The sequence below is a fragment of the Alosa alosa genome, chromosome 21, assembly GCF_017589495.1.
Source record: "Alosa alosa isolate M-15738 ecotype Scorff River chromosome 21, AALO_Geno_1.1, whole genome shotgun sequence".
NCBI lineage: Eukaryota > Metazoa > Chordata > Actinopteri > Clupeiformes > Clupeidae > Alosa > Alosa alosa.
Window position 1 is genome coordinate 30,228,739 of NC_063209.1, and position 24,591 is coordinate 30,253,329.

At 42.1% G+C, this 24,591-nt stretch overlaps 1 protein-coding gene across 1 annotated transcript in view; it reads left to right on the forward strand.

Moving 5' to 3' along the window:
* Nucleotides 1-144: 144 nt before the first annotated feature.
* tmem41b (transmembrane protein 41B) overlaps nt 145-24,591 on the forward strand; it is a 27,826-nt gene continuing 3,379 nt past the window's right edge. Inside the window, exons 1-6 of the mRNA XM_048232189.1 lie at nt 145-342; nt 1,069-1,186; nt 12,524-12,652; nt 13,087-13,180; nt 14,507-14,611; nt 24,001-24,139. Coding sequence (XP_048088146.1) covers nt 252-342; nt 1,069-1,186; nt 12,524-12,652; nt 13,087-13,180; nt 14,507-14,611; nt 24,001-24,139 — 676 coding nt within the window. The 5' untranslated portion in view covers nt 145-251. The remainder of the gene's footprint in view (nt 343-1,068; nt 1,187-12,523; nt 12,653-13,086; nt 13,181-14,506; nt 14,612-24,000; nt 24,140-24,591) is intronic.

A 24,591-nucleotide genomic window follows, 5' to 3' on the forward strand; every position in this document is an offset into this window, starting at 1 on the left:
CACAAATAACATTTTAAATTAATAATTTTCCTCTTCATGAGTTGATACATTCTGACTTTTACTTTGAAGTATGTGCGAATGGTGGCCATATTGGAATTTTCGTTACTGTCGCTGCTGTTTTGCGTAGCTCTGCCGCACCAATCAGGAAGGAACCCCCAACTGGGCTTCGCTGTCAGTACATCTGCTTCTGCCGGGCCGTTCCGCTCATATTAGCCTTTTACCGACAGATTACCGACCGATTTCCCCACGGAATGGCAAAGAAAAGAGGCGCCGCGCGGGAGGCAGAAGCCACACCGTTAGTTGAAGACGAACCGAAGCCTACGGAAACTTTGACAGTTAAAGGTAACTAGAGTCTAATATTGGCAACTCACCAGCTAATGCTAGCTGCTAAGATAGCGTTGTCAGTTTTGTTCGACCGCTATCTGTCCGATTATGTCGGGACGATGCCATTCGGTCGCTATTTATTAAACTCCATATCTTCAACATCGGCTTTTGGACGTCTTATGACAAGGCCATGGTTGAATTTAACATTACAAGCATAGCAGTCAAGACGGTTCTCTCAACTTGGTTTGGTTGGAATTCCTAACTGAGCCTCTTTAACGACATTCAAATGACATTATCTAACGTTAAGATCTCCTCGGTGGTTGTCAAAGTATAGCCTAATGTAGAGGCGAAAAAGGAGTTTAGTTGTAAACTGCTAAGTTACTTTGCCAAAGGTGTAGTTTGTGTAGCTGCTCGGACTTAATGAGTCCCGTGCTTTAGTTACACAGCTATGCCGTTACCCGAGTAGAGTTTACTTCAGGTCACTGGTGTCCAAACTGTCCTGGACATGTTCACCATCAGTACCCCATAGCAGTGAGTGTGTCTGTGTGTTTTGTCGCTGACCGCAGAGTTGCCCAAGATGACACAGAAAGCCACATTATCACGCCACAACAAATGATGCAACTACTAGTTAATGATTGCTGCCAGCAGCGCAATAAGTCACGGTGGGCCAGAGGAAGTCGTGTTTGTTTTTTTCCTCAGTAGGACTTTAACTGTGTGTGTGTGTGTGTGTGTGTGTGTCCCTAGGGTCTTCATATGAAGGGGTGGGATCGGCTCGTGTGTCGCTCCTCATCCTCGTCGGCATCTTCGCCTGCTCTGCGTCCGTCATGTACCTGGTCTACAGGAATTTTCCAGAACTCAGCATGTGAGCACTTCCCTGCAGCACTTCCAGTAGCAAGTCATTTCCCCCAGTTGATTGGTGGTTTAACTATTGATTTTCAAAGCTAACATCCTTTAACACACTCTGATTGGATAGATAGTAACAGGTAGGGTTCCAAATGAACTTTTTTGATCAAAAGCCAATGTGGCTGGTCACATTCTAAAGTTACTAGCCAATCAGAATTTCTTCTAGCCAATTTTTTTCCGGTGAAAATAAGAGAATTAAGAGTTTATGAGATGTCACTGAATGCATTTGATCATTTTATTAACATTGTTGGCATAATACATTACCGCAAAATATACACAAAGTGCAAACACTTCTTTTCATGTTGGGCATATCTATCTGTCTATCTATCTATATATCTATCTATCTATCTGTCTGTCTATTTCTCTGTCGATATCCTCATCCCCTGCTTCATTCCTCTTCTCGCCCCCATCAGTCTGTTCCAACCACCGCCGCATTTAGTTTAATCTTAACTTAAGTTTCAAAAATGATCATCAACAATGACAACCCAGCTGGAACCTGGCACTTGTTTTCTTTCCCCCTTGTGTGCGCTCAGACACATTCTCAATCAAATGGAGTAGCGTAGGGCCTATGTTCAAGTTGGATCTTTATAGAGAGGGCCCCAAAAGTATCATCTTTATATAACATGCTGTTGATGCATGTTGACATCATATACTCTCTCTAACAAGTGTGAAAAACAGTTTGCAGTAGCCTACAGCTATTATTTATTGGCTAAATGTTGGTCCCTCCTCTGTCTCTCCACTGTCTATGCACAGTGTGTGATGCGTCTGGTGGTGGTGATCACTGATCAGGCAACTTTTTAAAACTTATTAATTTTTCGCCTACAAGTTTCTCACGTTCCGTCTTCAGCTAACTCCATAGACAATAAAATAAACGATCTTGCTGCTTCAGGTTTTGCGGCCTCTGTTACTTGACATTAGCCCCCCACAAAGGAAATAGGTAAACACAATGCATTTTGCGTTAATATTTCGTTACGCATTATTTGTGTTATGAACATGTGTTATGTACTTTTTACTTTACTGGCTAACTCCTCCTCTTTCAGTCTGTGCTCCCTCATCTGAGTCCGTTCGCTCTTCTTCTTCTTTTCTGCTCATGCTTCTCATGCAGTACCATGTCCCTTACATGACATGGCCCAGTGTCCTTGTAACATGCATGCAGCAGAGCTAGATATGAATGTGATTTCAGCCCGTAAACCACAAAGACCAGTAACGAGGGATCTGGAATGTTGGTTACCTAGCAACCAAGACGCTGTCTATTGAAAAGGGAACTGTTTTTTGATGCGTAAGAACGATGTCGAAATTAACATTTTTAAACAATATTGGGGTGTTTTCAGATTATTTAGTTTGTGGTAGAATTGTGTGCTCCCTCCTCTGAGTCCGTTTGCTCTTCTTATTCTCTGCTCATGCTTCTCATGCATGCGTTCATAGGAGGGTCAGGGCTACGGCCGAACAACACCCCACTCTCACTCGTGCTATATTGCTTAAGCGTTCATAGGAGGGTCAGGGCTACGGCCGAGCAACACCCCACTCTCACTCGTGCTATATTGCTTAAGCGTTCATAGGAGGGTCAGGGCTACGGCCGAACAACACCCCACTCTCACTCGTGCTATATTGCTTAAGTGTTCATAGGAGGGTCAGGTTTCCCGCAGCACTTTGCAGTCAAGGCGGCCACCTTAACTGCGGCCCAGCCTTAACTTCGTAAAAAAAAAAAAACGTGTTACTCTGTCTTGTTTTCTCCCTTTCATTCCAAACCGTGACCAACGCCAATCTCCCTTCTCTGCAGAACGCATTAAAAAAATAAGAAGAAACATGTCATGAATCGAAAAATAATCCGATTTTATAATTTTAACATGTGATATGCCACCGAATCAGAGCTAGTGAGCGGAGCTGAGCGGTGCAAATATCTCGCTCCTCGCTCCCAAGAATCAGTCAAATCGCGAACAGCCACAGCTCCGTTTAATTGGCAGGTGTGATGAAATGAGTTCATATTCCACTTTTTATGTCATAAACGTTGCAGGCCTATGGAAAGGTTTTGTGGTAGGATTGTCCAATGATCAAGTTGTTGCTTCAATTTGTGTTTTAATTTATGCGTCGCACCGATGCTGGATTCATCCGTTTGGCGCAAGTTTAAAATGTTTAGCCGACAGCTTAATTTGTCATTTTCGTTCTATAACTATAAGTTCCACTTTTCATGTCATGAATGTAACATGCCTATGATAAGGCTTTGCAGTTGTCCAATATGGTCAATCTATTGTCTCAATTGTGTTTCATATGACGCACAGAAGCTACATTTATGCATTGTTTCGCTCCAGTTGATAATGTTTCTGCGTAATTTGTCAGCTGTGATCAAATGCGTTCAATAAATTCCTGTTTTATGGTATAAATATAACATGCCTATGATTAATGCTTGTATGGTGTATCTAATTTAGGCCTCTCTTAGTCAGTGTACTATTCCTACAAAACAACTAGATATTAACAATGTAGAGCAAGAATAACCATGTGGTGGTGACACTGTTCCAGTGAGTAAAGATTCAATTTGGAATCTAAGAGGACACATTTCGCGGAAACATGAGCAAAGAAAAACGTGAGCAATTTGAATATGCTTCATATCAAGTAGAAGGCTAAAGTAAAACTTGGATGCTAAGCCTGTATTCTTTTGGCAATTAATCCCGTCTGATCCCTTTAGTTTTAGGCTTATGTGTATTAACGTTGCCATGCTTGTTTGTTGTTGTACTATCAGTGTTGCAGTCTTTTAAAATAAATGTTCTGAGTGAAATATATTGCCGTTGCTCTTAGTTTGGGACCAGGGAGCGAAATTGACCTGACACGAATTTGACCGGAGGAGCGGCCGAGTAAACAGCCACCTGAGCGAAGCGCGGTGTTGACTTGCGCGTCTTTTTAAGATGGTGAGCGTAAACGAAGGAAAGCCCTCTAATCAGACGCGCAAGACTGACAATAGATGGGCCTAGGCCCGTCCAGGAGCCTGGAAAACCCTACACAGACTTCACTACAGACTTTAGCAGACTGGTTTAGAAATAATGTAGGCTAATAGCCAGAAATATGCCTGCCCTGCCCTAATAAAGAAATATTTGGTTAACTGCGAGTGAATCCCGTTTGCAGCCGTAGAGACGCAGGACAAATTAAACATTCTGGTTTTCTCCGAGTGCAACGATGATAGACAGACATCATTTGGACAAAATATAGAGTATTAACCTCCGTTGCTCAGCCAAATGCCTTCCTGTTACGTCCTGTTATCACGGAGTTACAGGCAATAAACGATTTTTGATGGTCACAAGTTTACTTCATTAGGGACTGTTCGTTATTTATTTAAGGGGCTACCGGAGGAGTTTTGGGAGCATTAGTCCAAAAAGCGTGACCCTCCCTCGCCAGCAATACATTTTTCTATGACCCTCCAAAGTGATTATGAAAAATCACTGTCAACTTTTTCGGGTTTATCGCCTACTGTATTTTAACGTTTTCACATATTTGGCCATAAGCCGTTTATCATAGGCTATCACGAAACCAAACTACAAAGGCGAACACTTTAACAGGAGGAATTAATTGGGCATGAATCATGCTGAACGCTATTTCGCTACCTTAGAATAATAAGGTTCTATCTGCGTTTTGAGTAGGTACAACCGGGACGATTGAAACGAGGGGACGAATGAAACATTCGGTTTTCTCGAAAGTGCAACGATGATAGTCACCATTTGGACAAAACATGGAGCATATTAACCTCCGTTGCTCAGCCAAATGCCTTCCTGTTACGTCCTGGTATCACGGAGTTACAAGCGATAAGCGATTTTTGATGGTCACAAGTTTACTTCATTAGCGGTTTATTTTTTTGGATTATTAAAGAGTGTTTTTCATTTAAAGGTTTGACTTTGTGCTTATTCAGTAGAGCATTTAGTGCTCTCCCAATCCCAGACGTTCACATTGCATGTTTGTTTTGTAATCGATGCAACCTTGAGATAGGCCATCGCGTTTGACAATGAGTTGTTAACAGAACCAAGACATATAGCCCAGCAGCAATCTAGGGACTGATTATTTATTGAAGGGGCCACCGGAGGAATTTTGAGTGCTTCAGTTGGAAGTTGCATGACCCTCTCTTGGCTGCTAGAAATTGTTCAATGACCCTCCGACAGAATTGTTAAAAAAGACATGACCCTCCCCTGCCAATTGTCTTCCGCCCGCGCCACAGCCACACACTTTGTGATAACGTTCTTAAATCAATCTTTTCCGTGAGCTTGCATGCTACCAGTCCTTCCTTTTCAAATGTGTTGCGCCTGTTTGCACAATTTCACAAATAATCATATGTGATTAATAGTATGACACATAATCCCTGTGCACGGGGACCGAAACAGTGCGTGCCAACTTTTTCCGTGTTTATCACGTATTTTAACTTTCCCCGCTGTCTTGCCGTTTTAATGTTTTCCCGTAGAATATCCCATATTTTAATACTCTCATAACAGCCCTGCCATCGGGCCTGTCTCTGTGTTGCCCTGTTGCTACCCCTTGCCCTTCCAACGAAACAGATGTCTTCAAATCATCGTTTTTTTGCTTGAAGGCGAACTTAGAGTGATGTTAACCTATTTAAGTTTAACGGCGATTGATTGTCGTGAGAGCACGATTCATTGGGCTTGCATGTTCGGCCTTATGTCTCACGTGCGCACCTGAGGCTACTCAGCTGCAAGAGAAATAATTTCCCCTGTTTGTATGTTCACTGCAAGTTGGCCTACCATAACTTACCAACTCTGCACTGTAGACTGGCTATTTATATTTTTCTGTGAAATAATCAAATGTATTTGTTCAACTTTATGAAGCAGAATTACGCATAGGGTACTTGGAACATAATACATTTGACAAAGGACAGATGAATGTTGCTAGTGACAAAATATTAACTTTCAGTGTTTTACGATGTCTTTGTCATGGGGAAGTGTTTTTCCCCATGCATTTATTCTAGGTTACTGTCAGTGACTGCCGTGAGAGAAGCGGGTTCTGTGTTTTCGCGTTCATGTCAGTGACTGGCCGAGAAGCGGGGTCTGTGTTGTGTTGTGTTGCGTTGCGTTAATTTATTTTCATTGGGCATAGCGTGCTGTGCCGTCCGCAGCTCTTCAGTTCAGACAAAGCCAAAATTACTCCTTTTGAAACAATGAGTGCAGGAAGCGCGTTTGTATGGTTATATTGCTTGACGGGGGGGGGGCATAAAGTAGCCATAAGGCTACTTTGAGAACATTTCAATTTACCCGACACTAATATTCAAAATGTTGAAAGCAATGTTGAAAGTTTCGGCATAGCCTATAAAGCAGTTTAATTAAATAGAATGTTAGTTGTAAACAAACGAGCTACTTGGTGAGGCTTGGCCTCACAGATGCGCTCGTGCCTTAGATGGCAGGAAAAATCTTCACGATAGGCCTATTAACTAACCACCCGATTATCGTTGGCTGGGGAAGGGGGGCCATCAGACAATTGTGCCCAGTTAATCCGGCCCTTCCCCCAAAAAATCACACCTTCCCACCTCTGACAGCTTAAAAGAAGTCAAGACTCCTTACTCACAGACCTATTCACAAACCTGCGGTTTTGAAATCCTATACAGCTACAGGAGCTTCCAATCACGAGGAAGCAATTTTGCATTGTAGGCATAACTAACATGCAATAACTTGCCAACAACAACCAAAACTAGGCAAATCATTGTCAACATGTAAATTAAATGTAACATTATTGTGAATCAAATTAAAATGTTCTCTTTTGCAAACGTAGGCATAGTAACATGCCTCCTCTTTGCTATCTACACCACCTCCTTGGGACAGATTATCCGTTCGCACGGCTTCTCATACCACTGCTATGCAGACGACACACAGCTCTATCTGTTCTTTCCACCTGACGACCCCTTGGTTTCAGCACGGATCTCGGATTGCCTTTCAGACATAGCTACATGGATGAAGGCACACCACCTCCAGCTGAACCTCTCAAAGACTGAACTGCTGGTCATCCCAGCTAAACCTACCATACACCCGACATCAACATCAAATTTGACTCCCTGTCTGTTTCACCCGACCAGGACTGTAAGAAATCTAGGAGTTGTTCTTGACAACCAACTAAACTTCTCAGATCATGTTGCCTCAGTCGCCCGGTCATGCCGTTTTGCACTCTACAACATAATGGAAAATCAGGACTTACTTGACTCAAGATGCTACCCAACTTCTGGTTCAGGCAATAGTCATCTCAACGACTCGACTACTGCAATGCCCTCCTGACAGGTCTCCCAGCCTGCGCGCAGTGAAACCACTTCAGATGATCCAGAATCGGGCGGCGCCTGGTCTACAACCAACCCAAAAGGGCACATGTTACCCGCTGCTCATCCAGCTACACTGGCTACCTATGGCGGCCCGCATCAAATTCAAGTCTCTAACGCTTGCCTACAAAGTAGTCTCGGCTCTGCTCCCACCTACTTGAATGCCCTCATACAGACTTACACTACCTCCAGACCGCCAAGCTCCTCTGACGAACGGCGTCTAGCTCTACCACCGATGCGCTCAAGCCAATCCAAACTTTTCTCATCTGTTGTTCCTCGTTGGTGGAACACACTGCCAGTTCTTACAAGGGCAGGGACATCCTTTTCCACTTTCAAAAAGCTCCTGAAGACCCAGCTCTTTAGAGAACATCTACTCTCATAGCAACACTTACAACAAGTCTTACTGATCCTAGCACTCACCAGCCGTTTTAAACTGACAAGTAACTGTTAAAAAAACAGCACTCACCGACGACTTATTCTTACTGTACTCTAATGTTTTTTTAAACTGTCCTAAAATTGTGAGAATTGTTCTAAAACTTACTGTTTACCATGTTGTTAGTCGCTTTGGTTAAAAAGCGTCAGCCAAATGTAATGTAATGTAACAGAATAATTTAATAATGTTACAAAGATACTACATCAATCCGTATGTTTCATTGGGCTACTAGGCTATTTGTTTTGCCTTGATTCATTTAGGCTAGGCCTTTTTATTCAGGGGCCGTATTCACAAAGAATTTTAAGGCTAAAAGTAGCTCCTAACTGGCGAATTTAGGAGCAACTCCTAAAAATAATGGGCGTGTCACTCCTAACTTTAGGACTCCTAATTTCTTTCACAAAAAGTAATTCACGAAGCATTTTAGACCTAAAAGTAGCACCTAAGTCTGGGACAGCTTAAGTCGAGAGGACTCCTAACTCACTAAGACCTATTCATAAACAGCTTTTTTGTGGCATTTTACGTTGCGATGTTTTGAAATAGCCTATGCGCAACAGGAGCTTCCAATCGCGAGGGAACAATTTTGTATTCATAAAAGGGATGCAATAAGCCACCAACAACAACCAAAACTACTCATTGTTAACATATAAATGAAATGTAACGTTTCATTGTGAATCAAATTAAAATGTTCTCCTCTTTGCAAACGTAGCCTAGGGATATAGTGACAGATTAATTTAATAATGTTGCAAAGGTAGGCTACTGCATCAATCCATAGGCCTATGTTTCATTAGGCTACTAAGCTATTTGTTTTGCCTTACTCTTTATTCATTTAGGCTAGGCCTTTTTATTCAGTTATTAATCATCTTCCGTCCTTCGCACTACTTGTGTGGCGACGCATTCTCCGACCTGTCACCTGTCAGTCATCATCGGAAGAGAGGTGTTTGGAATTCAGCGTTTCCATCGTCAGCCAATCAAGGTGGTCACTTCAGTCAAGCTCGTGCATGAGTAATGACGTCATCCATAGCCACGAAGACTCACTCCTAGTTTAGGAGTTGTCTGAAAGGCTTTGTGAATAACTTTTAAGAGAAAACTCCAATCTAAAATCTTTAAGTGCGATTTAGGAGTAGCCTACTCCTAGTAGTAAGATAAAAGCCTTTGTGAATAGCCCTCACGGCCCCAGTTATTCATCATCTTCCGTCCTTGTGTAGCGACGCATTCTGAGACCACTCATCATCGTAAGGGAGGTGTTTGGAACCATGCCCCGTTACAATCATCAATCAGCCAATCAAGGTGGTCACGCTTGCCCATTTACCCAAATTAATGGTCGAATATTACTGATCATTCTTATTTAAGAACATGCAGTGTCGTAGGGTGCCAAAAACATCTTGCTTTCGTAAAAAGCATCATAACACATTCTGGCGGGTCTGTTATTTACTGTAGGCTCGCAAACCACATGCCTTTATTTTGGGCAAGCCTGCATTCATTCATTCATTCAACCTTTATTTATTCTCGAGGGTCATTGAGGGAAGCCCTCATTTTCAATGAAGCCGAAATTACAGAAGCGAAGCAAAGCTCCACAAACAAGACAACATTCGAGGCCTTCTGTTGAAGAATTTTATATAAAGCCTGCGCTGACAGTAATCCTCCTGCCCTGATAGGCCTACCACAGCTGTGGATAGTGTGGAATGTTCAAGTAATAACACAATCCAATGTGTGTCTCAGTTGTCCCCCCGCTGACCACCTCACACATTTCTCTAGATTTTGCAACGAACTTACATGACACAATGCCATAAAATATGCCAGTTTTAGGACACAGAATAATGTTTGTAATGATACCAGGTAGGCCAGGTATTGTCAAAGGTGCATGGTGAAGTGAAATTCTTACTTTGGAAAACAAACATTTGCCGATATCATCGCCCGATCATCAGAATATTGCAACAGATTCTGTGTTCTGGACTGTAGGTAACTTGTTAAGCCAGTGGTTCTCAAACTTTTATTTCATTCCCCACTTTGATCAAGGGGCATGACTGATGATAGTGGAGATAGCGTGTTATCGAGGCTTTTGCAAGTCAGTATCTTCGACGGTAGTCTATTAAAAATATAAGTTTTCGATGTCCCAAACGGAGAGCCATACTTTATTGTTTTTAACGATCTCTATGCTACTCACAAAAATGTAGGCATGGGGACATGATTAAGTAGGTTATCCAACTGTCGTGTGTTAAATTATTGTGATTACGAGCCAGTGGTTTTCAAACATTATCGTGACTCGGACATCTAAATGCAACAGGCTCATATCGTCCTCGCGATTCGCAAAATGAGGACCAGTGTTTTGTCAAATTGCAAATAGCTATTCGTTTTAACTATTTTTTTATGATAGTATGAAGTGCTTTTTGTATAGGCTACTATCTTAATCTTGGAATATGGGAGGGAAGTGGGCGTCTGCAGTCAGCCAAATATGAATGTAATTCTGCGGCATAAAGCAGATGTAATTGTTCATTGTACAGAAAAATAAAAATGACATGTCAAGCAGTCAATTGACTACATTGCAGTCAAGAAGTAGGGCAAATTAATTTCTGAAACCAAAGCGTGGGTCATAGTTGTCTAAGCCTCTATTGCGTAGCCTGTTAAAAACGTCGCCAGATAGTATTAAATCGGCAACAACATTGTTTTCTGCAGAAGCCTACCCAAGGCTACAGATTAATTCTGAACAGTTATTTCTCTACTGGCTCAATTATCACACCACTGTTTTGATTTTGCGTGAGTTGCGTTAACCCCAACACTGACAATAATGTAGACAGCAAATTTCGATTTCGATTTTCGTGTAGTCAAGCCTTAAGCCACACCCAAGTAGCCTAAATCGAGGTAATGTTTAATTATGCATGATTTATTTTGTTATTGAATTCGTAGGCTGGGATTACTCTCGGCAACAATTATGTAAGGGACGGCAGGCAGAGCGATGTACAGTGGCAGAGCGACGCACAGTGGCTGAAAGTGGTACTAAAGCTTCACGCAGCTTCACGACGCGTAATGCGTGAATGAAGTGGTCATTTGAAAGCGATGCCCACTGTAGGCTATATGGCCAATATCTTTGAAATTTAACGGTCTTGGTTTTATTAGGAAGACAGTTGGGCATGCCTCAGACTCGTGGTGTGAGCGGTATCGGAGTGGAACAGAGCGGCCACTCTGGCCTCTAAATTAAAAAGCGCTCCGGGCTCAAATTCCATCCATATTACACAAAACTATAAAATAATCTAAACTTCATTCACTCTCGGTGTATAGATCAGGACAGACTTACGAGATCTGCGATCCAGATTGACGGCTGCAGGGCAACAGACTGACAGCCTGCATGGAGATAAGCATTAATGGTCCAATAGTAAAACAGTGCAATTACCAAAGGGCCCTTGAAATGATCTTTTTAAAGCCAAGGAGGATGGCTTGTAACCATGCTAGTTGTCAGCTCTGCCATAAGTAGTGACTGATCATCACATTTGCACATTTTGTTGTTTTGCATTTTCTTTTGCACTTGTTCTATAGTTTGTAATAGTCTTTGTTAAAATTGCACAAATCACACAAATATTTAGAAATATTTGTATACTGTTGTATAGTTTGCTTGGTGTTATTACTTTGTTAACTGTTAGCTGGTTATTTATTTAATATGTAGTGTTTAATAAATAATTGTTAAATGGTCAGAGTCTGTAGTGTATCACACAAAAAAGACGCCAGCAACCCCCCACCCCAGTCGGACCCCAGTCGGACCCCCCCCGACCTATGACTTACCACCTTGACCAACACATTTTCTGCAGGAAACCCTGGGTCAGGGGAAGGTGGGAGTTTCGTGAAAAAATATGAGAGGAGAAGCGTAAAATGTGCCTAATTAGGTACTCCCCTGTATGTACGAAAACTGATGCCGCCCGTGGAAGTGCACGTCTATTTTGCGCCTAAATATTTCTGCCTTGTAAAAGCAGGTGTTAATCCAAATTGCAGTTAAATGCGTCAATAAGAGAACCTTTCAAAGACAACAGAATCGCTAATTAGAGCACCAGTGTTGCATCTTTTCACTATATCGAACAACCTTAACTTTCGTTGGCCTTTCGAATGTCTTATTTTCACGTCATCCACTTAAACTTTCCTACTTGCTAGTTTTGACCAATTTTCCATAGCCTATGTGCACAAGTAGAACTTGCACATCATCATCTTCCATCTTCCTACATCTTCCTCCTTGATGTATTATCATGTATTATTTCATGATCACTAAACGTTTGATTCCTTTTATTGTTGTCATCCGTTAACTTCATTCAACTGTGCTTGTGATTTGAAGTATGTCGTTCAGTTGTTAACGTTCGTAAATTACAGTAGGGGTGTGGAGCAAGGCGCTGTTTACCCAAAGAACTGCAGCTTTACAACGTTAACATAAGAGTTATAGCGTGCGGTTTCTGCGAGTTGGCCATGACGCTAATAACGGTATGTTCACAAATGTACGTACATTTGGCCCAGAGTCTCATAAACATGTTTCAGGAAGGCTAAGTGTCATTTTTCATTTGTGGGATTGTGTGACGCTAGTGTGTGTGTTGCAGAGACGAGAAGGAGAAGATGAAGATTCCCAGGGACATGGAGGATGCTAAGGCCCTGGGGACCGTGCTGTCCAAGTACAAAGACACCTACTACTCGCAGGTCCTGCTGGCCTACTTCACCACGTACCTGTTGTATCCTTCCCAGACGCTCGCTGCTGTGCGCAGCGCACATCTCACAGGAAGGCACCAGAGGGCCGCTCTAGGGCCATTTGGCCAGCCAGTATTGGACCAACCGCAAGGGATAGTTGTGGTCACAGCTTTGAAGCATGTCAGCATCGAGAATGTTTATTTAACCCGTACGTCTTCCATGTGGATGGGGGGAATTCAATCATTCAGAATGAAATAACTTACAGTAGAAGAGTAGTGTTGTGTGCTGGCCAGGGATGCATCATGCCGTGTAATGACCAAAGGACAACAAACTGACTGACTCTGTGATGATGCTGTAATGGTCACCTTCACTGAACAGACAGGAAAACGCACACACACACACACAAGCACAAGCACACACACAAACAGGTGTGTGTATGTCCCGTCTCTGGTGTGTTGCCTTGACTGCTGGTTGTCAGCCTCCAGACCTTCGCCATCCCCGGATCCATCTTCCTCAGCATCCTCTCTGGGTACCTGTACCCGTTCCCCCTGGCACTGTTCCTCGTCTGCCTGGTGAGTCCACTCCAGCGCATTCATATTCATGGGTCCCCTGTGTTAATCAGGCCCCATGCAGTCTGCATGCATAGTCTAGGTGCTGTGTTAATCAAGCCCCATGCAGTCTGCAAGCCCCATGCAGTCTGCATGCATAGTCTAGGTGCTGTGTTAATCAAGCCCCATGCAGTCTGCAAGCCCCATGCAGTCTGCATGCATAGTCTAGGTGCTGCAAGCCCCATGCAGTCTGCATGCATAGTCTAGGTGCTGCAAGCCCCATGCAGTCTGCATGCATAGTCTAGGTGCTGTGTTAATCGAGCCCCATGCAGTCTGCATGCATAGTCTAGGTGCTGTGTTAATCAAGCCCCATGCAGTCTGCATGCATAGTCTAGGTGCTGTATTAATCAAGCCCCATGCAGTCTGCATGCATAGTCTAGGTGCTGTATTAATCAAGCCCCATGCAGTCTACATGCATAGTCTAGGTGCTGTGTTAATCGAGCCCCATGCAGTCTGCATGCATAGTCTAGGTGCTGTATTAATCAAGCCCCATGCAGTCTGCATGCATAGTCTAGGTGCTTTACACACCCGTGGAACTGGACCTGATGAAGCCCATGAGTAGTGCATTTCATACACAGAGGGCTCATTCAGTGTGCTTTATATGACAAGCAAACAGTACCAGCAAATAACAGCAGATAGATAGATAGTTAGTTAGTTAGTTAGTTAGTTGATTGATCCCCAAGGGGAAATTCAAGATATCATGAAAAGAAAACAAAAACAAGGTAGAATAATTAAAAGATTCAGATTCATAATGTGTAACTCAGTGGTAACAGGAAGTACATTTAGAGTCCAGTGCCCACCTCAGAACACCCCCACCTCCACCCACAACACCTCCACCCCCACAACACCTCAGATCACCTCACCCCCACTCACAACACCTCCACCCACACAACACTCACAACACCCCCACCCACAACACCTCCACCTTAGAACACCTCACCCCCACCCACAACATCACCCCCAACACCTCCACCCCCACAACATCTCCACAGTAAGGACAGGTATTGTATGCTGTCAGTTTCTGGTGTAGTGATGCCCTGTTTGGCCTTTTCCACTTTTTGTCCCCCCTCCTCCTCCTCTTCTCTCCTCCTCCTCCTCCTCCTCCTCCTCCTCCTTTTCTCCCCTCTCCTCCCCTCTCCTCCTCCTCTTCCTCTCCCCTCCCCCACCTCCTCCCCCTCCTCCTCTCCCCCCTCCTCCTCCTCCTCCTCCTCCTCCTTTTCTCCCCTCTCCTCCCCTCTCCTCCTCCTCTTCCCCCTCCTCCTCCTCCTCCTCCTCTTCCCTCTCTCTCAGTGCTCTGGTCTGGGTGCGTCCTTCTGCTACCTGTTATCTTACCTGGTGGGGCGGCCTGTGGTGCACAGGTACCTGACGGAGCGAGTCCAGAACTGGTCTCAGCAGGTATGTATTGCATGCTGCTCTCTGATTGGTGTGATAGGTGACCAAAAGCACCTGAGGATCCATAAGGCTGCTGCTTTGACATGACTGTGTGACTGAGGCAGTATTGTCCTTCTGTATGGACCACATATACTAGCCTTGTATATAAAGTATAGTATATGTACTCTTTTGATCCCTATATAAGTATATGTACTCTTTTGATCCCTATATAAGTATATGTACTCTTTTGATCCCTATATAAGTATATATACTCTTTTGATCCCTATATAAGTATATGTACTCTTTTGATCCCTATATAAGTATATATACTCTTTTGATCCCGTGAGGGAAATTTGGTCTCTGCATTTATCCCAATCCGTGAATTAGTGAAACACACTCAGCACACAGTGAACACACAGTGAGGTGAAGCACACACTAATCCCGGCGCAGTAAGCTGCTTGCAACAACAGCGCTTGGGGAGCAGTGAGGGTTTAGGTGCTGTATTAATCAAGTCCCATGCAGACTGCATGCATAGTCTAGGTGCTGTATTAGCCCCATGCAGTCTGCATCAATGTAGACAATTTCTTAGCCTACTATCGGGAACTCCTGTCAGGGGAGGTCATTCATTTTGGTTGTCACCTATGACTTGAACAGATGCCACCCGATGTAGCCTATTACTGTTACAGTTTTTAATCAATGCAACCAACATGTGTAAAGACGCAATCTAACCCGTAGCCTATTACTGTTACAGTTTTTAATCAATGCCACCAACATGTGTAAAGACGCAATCTAACCCGTAGCCTATTACTGTTACAGTTTTTAATCAATGCCACCAACATGTGTAAAGACCAATCTAACCCGTGAGCCTATTACTGTTACAGTTTTTAATCAATGCAAACCAACATGTGTAAAGACCTTAATATAACCCGTAGCCTATTACTGTTACAGTTTTTAATCAATGCAACCAACATGTGTAAAGACGCAATATAAACCGTAGCCTATTACTGTTACAGTTTTTAATCAATGCAACCAACATGTGTAAAGACGCAATCTAACCCGTAGCCTATTACTGTTACAGTTTTTAATCAATGCCACCAACATGTGTAAAGACGCAATCTAACCCGCAGCCTATTACTGTTACAGTTTTTAATCAATGCAACCAACATGTGTAAAGACGCAATCTAAAACCGTAGCCTATTACTGTTACAGTTTTTAATCAATGCAACCAACATGTGTAAAGACGCAATCTAACCCGTAGCCTATTACTGTTACAGTTTTTAATCAATGCAACCAACATGTGTAAAGACGCAATCTAACCCGTAGCCTATTACTGTTACAGTTTTTAATCAATGCCACCAACATGTGTAAAGACGCAATCTAACCCGCAGCCTATTACTGTTACAGTTTTTAATCAATGCAACCAACATGTGTAAAGACCTTAAATATAAACCGTAGCCTATTACTGTTACAGTTTTTAATCAATGCAACCAACATGTGTAAAGACATGTTACGGTTTTAATCTAACCCGTAGCCTATTACTGTTACAGTTTTTAATCAATGCCACCAACATGTGTAAAGACGCTAATCTAACCCGTAGCCTATTACTGTTACAGTTTTTAATCAATGCCACCAACATGTGTAAAGACGAATCTAACCCGTAGCCTATTACTGTTACAGTTTTTTAATCAATGCCACCAACATGTGTAAAGACGCTAATCTAACCCGTAGCCTATTACTGTTACAGTTTTAATCAATGCCACCAACATGTGTAAAGACGCCAATCTAACCCGTAGCCTATTACTGTTACAGTTTTTAATCAATGCCACCAACATGTGTAAAGACGCAGTTTTTAATTGCAACCAACGTTAAAGGCGCTAATCTAACCCATTACGTAAGAGCCTATTACTGTTACAGTTTTTAATCAATGCCACCAACATGTGTAAAGACGCTAATCTAACCCGTAGCCTATTACTGTTACAGTTTTTAATCAATGCCACCAACATGTGTAAAGGCGCTAATCTAACCCGCAGCCTATTACTGTTACAGTTTTTAATCAATGCCACCAACATGTGTAAAGACGCAATCTAACCCGCAGCCTATTACTGTTACAGTTTTTAATCAATGCAACCAACATGTGTAAAGACGCAATCTAAACCGTAGCCTATTACTGTTACAGTTTTTAATCAATGCAACCAACATGTGTAAAGACGCAATCTAACCCGTAGCCTATTACTGTTACAGTTTTTAATCAATGCCACCAACATGTGTAAAGACGCAATCTAACCCGTAGCCTATTACTGTTACAGTTTTTAATCAATGCCACCAACATGTGTAAAGACGCAATCTAACCCGTAGCCTATTACTGTTACAGTTTTTAATCAATGCCACCAACATGTGTAAAGACGCAATCTAACCCGTAGCCTATTACTGTTACAGTTTTTAATCAATGCCACCAACATGTGTAAAGACGCAATCTAACCCGTAGCCTATTACTGTTACAGTTTTTAATCAATGCCACCAACATGTGTAAAGACGCAATCTAACCCGCAGCCTATTACTGTTACAGTTTTTAATCAATGCAACCAACATGTGTAAAGACGCAATATAAACCGTAGCCTATTACTGTTACAGTTTTTAATCAATGCAACCAACATGTGTAAAGACGCAATCTAACCCGTAGCCTATTACTGTTACAGTTTTTAATCAATGCCACCAACATGTGTAAAGTAAAGGCGTAATCTAACCCGTAGCCTATTACTGTTACAGTTTTAATCAATGCCACCAACATGTGTAAAGACGCAATCTAACCGTAGCCTATTACTGTTACAGTTTTTAATCAATGCCACCAACATGTGTAAAGACGCAATCTAACCCGTAGCCTATTACTGTTACAGTTTTTAATCAATGCCACCAACATGTGTAAAGACGCAATCTAACCCGTAGCCTATTACTGTTACAGTTTTTAATCAATGCAACCAACATGTGTAAAGACGCAATCTAACCCGTAGCCTATTACTGTTACAGTTTTTAATCAATGCAACCAACATGTGTAAAGACGCAATCTAACCCGTAGCCTATTACTGTTACAGTTTTTAATCAATGCCACCAACATGTGTAAAGACGCAATCTAACCCGTAGCCTATTACTGTTACAGTTTTTAATCAATGCCACCAACATGTGTAAAGACGCAATCTAACCCGTAGCCTATTACTGTTACAGTTTTTAATCAATGCCACCAACATGTGTAAAGAAAATCTGAGCCTATTACTGTTCTCAAACCCATGTGTAAAGACGCATCTAACCCGTGGCCTATTACTGTTACAGTTTTTAATCAATGCCACCAACATGTGTAAAGACGCCAATCTAACCCGTAGCCTATTACTGTTACAGTTTTAATCAATGCAACCAACATGTGTAAAGACGCAATCTAACCCGTAGCCTATTACTGTTACAGTTTTTAATCAATGCCACCAACATGTGTAAAGACGCAATCTAACCCGTAGCCTATTACTGTTACAGTTTTTAATCAATGCAACCAACATGTGTAAAGACGCAATCTAACCCGTAGCCTATTACTGTTACAGTTTTAATCAATGCCACCAACATGTGTAAAGGCGCCAATCTAACCCGTGAGCCTATTACTGTTACAGTTTTAATCAATGCCACCAACATGTGTAAAGACGCTAATCTAACCTGTAGCCTATTACTGTTACAGTTTTTAATCAATGCAACCAACATGTGTAAAGACGCAATCTAACCCGTAGCCTATTACTGTTACAGTTTTTAATCAATGCCACCAACATGTGTAAAGACGCAATCTAACCCGTAGCCATTTATTATCCCGTCTGTTATGTCCAACAATGTGCTTCACCATTTGCGACGGAAGGTTTTGACTGAGCGTGTTAACATTAAAAAAAAAAAATATCACCGTCATCATCGCGAACTGTTGAGAAAGGGGATCAGTCGTGTTTGTGACGCACAGACAGCCTTGTAGCCTATTTTACTTAGGCCTAGGCTACACTTTTAACGATAGTAGGTTGTGAGTGTATGTTGACAAAAAATAACCAAGCAATTAAAATAGTCAACTTAAAACTCTACTATAAAATATAATTAATTTATAGCACAAAACCATAACCAGTAGGCCTACCAGAACCTCGCATATTGGCGTCATGATTTGTGTGCGTCTATTTGGCAAGGCCACGAACCGTCATGGATGCGTTGTTGCTAATGGAAGGAACGGTTAAAAAAATAAATGGAGATGGGCGGCTGGTGGAAACGGGAGAACGAGCAAGCCATGGTGTAAAGACATGACAGTGCCAGGGGTTTGCTTTTGCACGGTTTGCTGCAAGAAAACGTTTTAGCACGCCACCAATCAGAAGACCGCCATAAGGTTAACGTTCGTGCACTTCAGGACATCTTCCCTACCTGGTGCAACTAGCCACCACAACAGAGGTAGGCTACGTTTATCTATGGCTGACCGTTTTTGCGCTCAGAAAGTAGGCTACGCATGTTCTTTCATAGCGCAACACGACCTGTCCCTCACCATATCGCAACCTCTTGTCAACCTTATACAATCTGTTGCTGAAGACAAAAGCGCCCTCTCCAGATTGCCGTTTATCAAAAGTGCAGACCTCCTGCAGGAGCACACATAGTATTGCTGCTTATTGGAAAACTGAGTTGTCTGTAAAAGCCAAAACTACCATGTTTTCATTACAGTTTTTTCTGAATGCTTAAACACAACTGTGATTCTTAAAGCACAATTCCTAAAACTATTAATACTTATAGCAAAACCACTCACTGAGTTCGCAAAACTAAAAGCACAAACACTGCTTTGCACACAGTTTGCAATTTTGTAACACACACTTTGCACAACTGTAGGCACAATTCACTGCACAGCACTCTACAGTTTACAACTGTAAACACAACTCATGCTTTACACTCAATTTCCAAATGATCAACACACTCCTAGCAAATCTATACACATGTATGGCTATTATTTTCACTATTTTGCCAACTCTCTGGCACACTTTCTCATGTGAAAACTGTTTTAGATAATTAGTTCACTTTGCAATCAGCCTAAGCACTATAAATAAGCCACAGGTAATGTACAATGGGTACAATAGAGGGAGCAGGAAGAGTGAGAAGAGTAAGAATTAGAGGAGGCTGAAGAATAGGACGTGGAGGTGAAGAAGTAGGAGGAAGAAGAGGAGGAAGAGGTGAAGAAGTGAGAGGGAGAGGATGACAAGGACAAGGAGGTGAAGTTAGAGGAAGAGGACAAGGAGGAGCAAGAGGAGGATGGGGAGGGGGAAGAGGAAGGGTGAGAAGAGTAAGAAATAGCCCTTTTACAGGCAAAAAAATCAGTCTACATGTGGGGATATTGTCATGTCAGGCCTGGATACGGCATTCCAGAATATATTTTCCCGGTGCCTTGGACTAGGACATTGCATGTGATGTAGACGAACTTTTGAGAGATGACCCGATGTAGACTGATTTGTTTTGTCTCAGTGAAATTGCTATTTTGTGTTTTGACTTGGAAAAACACATTTGTGTTTGTTTTGATGTGTGTAAATAAACACTAATACTTGAAGTTTGGATCCCTTTATGTTTACAGAACTATGACAAAAGTATGACCTCAAACTGACATAGTCTACCTTGTGCACAGAGAAAGCAAAAGCCAGATGTGTTTTTTATTCATACCATCAGTGTGTTGTACGGAAACACCACGAACATACGAAAACACCATTTTTACGAAGGTGTGAAGAGTTAAGCAAGGTGTGTTAGCTTTTGCAAGAGAACTACAGTGTTTTGCTGATTGGGTGAGAGGTTTTGCCATTTGTGTGTAGAGTTTTGCAAAAATTGTGCTTAAGCAATCAGAAAAAACTGTAAATGCGGATAAGGCAACAATATCTCGAATGTTCTGATTCGTTACTTTGATGAGGAAATGGGAAGTCTTGCAAACTTGATTTTGTAGATTTTACTTGGTGTTGAATTGCATATTAACAAGAAAAAAATTGGCCTGAAGTAATTAAATAAGAGTGTAAGTTAAAGCCTTTCTACAATATTGCTGCAGTAGAATAGAACAGCAATGGCTAGTCGGCAATGGTCAGGGATAGTACTGAAATATTGTTTTGTTCATCAGAAAAACTCAATCTCAATCAAGAACCCTCTCAATTCGCCTTATTCACATAGCGGCCATTGGCGGCTAAAATGAGGCTACAGGGTACACAAATCATAGGATTGTTATGTTCTATGCCAGGGCTATTCAATTAGTTTGTAATGGGGGCCAGTTCATGAAAAGCATCACAACTGAGGGGCCGGAGAAATGCGGCTTGAAATATGAGTAGGCTAATCACATTAACAGCTGTATATACAATGAAGTACAACAGCAGCAATATGGGTGTTCAAATGTTGTATTTTGTACATGCATAACATCATTACCCAGTTGTTGGTGGCTAATATGGAATTAAATCTGTGATGACAGATAACAGTAATGGAATCTGTGCTTTGCACAGTAACTGTTAGGTCCAAGATTTCCAGTGAGTAGCCTACAAACAGGATTCAAACACTGTTCAGGTGAATTAAATGTGTAATCAGTCGCATATGTAGCTCTTCTGACTTATAGGCCCACTTGTTACATTTGACGTTCCCACCATTTAAATGAGATGACCTCTAGATTTTTTTTAGCAGTGCAGGCCGGTCAGAATAGCCTAATAATAATAACACGGGGGTCCGGTGGTGTCTCCTCCGGGAATTTTTCTTCTTTTCTGGTTGCTAATCACACTATTTTAACATGGTTTGAGAGGGACAGGCCCATCTTTTTTCTGACGCACCTCACGTTACCCCATGCATTATACCAAATGTCACTGCTTGAATAAATGAAAAACATAGCCTACTGAGCATGGGCATCGTCATAGTTCACGATGACAATGAAAACGTTTAGCCTACTTGGTTTCTGACAGAAATGACGTTTTGTGCCAACATATTGTAGAAACACAACCACGGCCTTTATTTGGTGAACGGAGGTGCAAATCATCTCCTTCACTTGCTTTGGTTATTATAAAGTCTCGATTCACTTTAACCACAAAACGTTTTGCCGTTGTCACATTTACAAATATGCAATTTACCTTCGCTATCAGTGATACTTTTTGCTACAAATCGCAATTGAGTGCGCATTTAATGTTATGCCACATTATTTCCAAGAGGCCTTTAGACGGGCTAATTTCTGACTTCACTAGACTATAATTGCATTTGTTTATGTTGTAAGACGTGAAGAAATGAAGGACATCGGGCTACTATATAGAAATACTTTGAGTCGGATCTGCTCCACCTTTCCACCAAGTTTTGCGGAAATTGTGCCCGTGTTTTTTTGCGATATTGTTGACAGAAACTATTTGTGTGGTGCAACCTGTTAAATATTAGTAGGCTAGTACATAAACTCCAACGTGGCAATTTAGGTTGAAACTAAACTATGGCACTTACGTTCAGCTTATGTACTAATGTAATGAATTGTAATGTAGCCTAACTTGTTCAATGGGCTGAGGTGCAGTGGCTGCAGGACTAAAGCAAGCGAGAGATGCAAGAATGGAGAACAGCTCATGTGCTTGCTAGAGATTAGGCCTACATTGTTTTTAAAGGGTCAGTAGGAATGACCCGGGCCGCCAATTGAAGAGCCCTGTTCTATGCATTTACCTGTAGGGGGCATTAATTATATAGAAAGTGTACCCTGTAGCCTCGTTTTAATCACGTCACTTTAATCCATGCACATATATTAGCCTCATGTTATTTGAATCCTAACTTTGTTTTCATAGCTGTGCAGTTAGTATGTAGTATGTTGGCCTTATATACTGGGTGGTGGTAGTGGAGTTGGTAAGGAGCAGAGTTAGTATGTAGTATGTTGGCCTTATATACTGGGTGGCTAAGGAGCAGAGTTAGTATGTAGTATGTTGGCCTTATATACTGGGTGGCTAAGGGGCAGAGTTAGTATGCAGTATGTTGGCCTTATATCGTGGAGCATTAACATGTTGAGTTAGTAGTTGAGACGATGTGTTCAGTCTGATTTCAAATCTGATGAAGGCCTTACAGGCCGAGACGTAGTGAAGTAAAGACCTGCTGTCATATGGAGCTTGAGTGTGCGGCACCGCCAGTTGCTAGCACTTCGCCAAAAATCAGTTGGTGTTTTTTTTATCTTATTTTTTTCTCTGTAGCCTGGGCCCAGGTAGCACCCGATGTGCAATGGACGCACTGTGTTATTTACAGGGAAGCGCTTGTGTCAAGGCAGCTTAGTTAGTCCCGACCCACATGAGATTTTGAACGTTGTTGTGAGAGTGGTGAATTTCATCAAAACCCAGCCCTTAAAAAGCGTCTATTCTATTCGCGCTTTGCGAAGAGATGGTAGCTGACCAAAAGGCTGTACTGTTTCACAGCGAGGCAAGGTGGCTTTCGAGGTAAAGTGCTGTCGATGCGTGTTTGAGCTCTGATTAAGCCTCTTCTTGGAGGAAGGCGCATGTTTGAATCTGCAAGCACGTTCACTAATGAACATTTCTTAATGAAGCTGGCCTATCTTAGCGATATATTTGATATATCTTAGCGATACATTTGAGTTAAATGTCCAGTTACAAGGCAAAGACAAGCACCTACCTCATCTAGCAAATAAGATTACTGCATTCACCAAAAACACTTAAGTATGGACAGAAGCCTCGAAGCGACAGTATTATGCCTTTGAGATTTCTGAGCGAAATGCTGAAGCGTCTGATTGGGAGGCACTCTTGTGATCCCATGTATTAAACAGTAGGCCAACATCACATCCCTGCAAAGTTTATTTCAAAAATATTTCCCAACCAGCAGTGCTCAGTATGACTGGATTATGGATCCATTTAATGCATCATGTTGGTATTTCATTGAATTGTACAATGCTGTAAAATGGCCAATGCTTCCTAATATGTTGCTGGAAAACAGAAATATGTGTGTTATGTATTTATTTATTATTATATCTGCAGCACCAGCTGATTTTAACTCTGTTGAAGAGGATATATTTAGAACTTTTTTTTATTTCAATAAATTTGAAAATTTTAAGCTTGACCTACCACTTTCTTAGAGTGATGAGGGACAGGTGGGGCTCGAGAATGCCCCCTTGATCAAAGTGGGGAATGAAAGAAAAAGTTTGAGAACCACTGATCTAGTTTGTTAACTACCACAGTCACAAGTTGGGTCGCGATAGTCTGTCATTTTTAAAAAGTGGGTCCCCAGAAAAAAAGCTTGAGAAACACTGGTCTAAACGTCATAGAATGATACAGTAGTGTTGATCTGTTCCCCTGCGTCTAAACGTCATAGAATGATACAGAAATCTTGTAGAATGAGGTAACCTTTGACCTTTTTTTTCTGGTTCCCTGTCTGACTTGTGTTTCTTGCCGCAGGTGGACAACCACAGAGAGCACCTGATCAACTACATCATCTTCCTGCGCATCACGCCGTTCCTGCCCAACTGGTTCATCAACATCACCTCGCCCGTCATCAACGTGCCCCTCGGAGTCTTCTTCCTCGGCACGTTTCTGGGTAAGGGGACGGGGCACGGTACCGCCTCTGCTGTGTGTGCTGTTATTGCTAATATTCCACACTAGGCTGCTTATTCCACACTAGGTTATTCCACACTAGGCTGCTTATTCCACACTAGGCTGCTTATTCCACACTAGGCTGATTATTCCACACTAGGTTATTCCACACTAGGCTGCTTATTCCACACTAGGCTGCTTATTCCACACTAGGTTATTCCACACTAGGTTATTCCACACTAGGTTATTCCACACTAGGCTGCTTATTCCACACTAGGCTGGTTATTCCACACTAGGATATTCCACACTAGGCTGCTTATTCCACACTAGGCTGCTTATTCCACACTAGGCTGGTTATTCCACACTAGTTTATTCCACACTAAGCTGATTATTCCACACTAGGTTATTCCACACTAGGCTGCTTATTCCACACTTGGCTGATTATTCCACACTAGG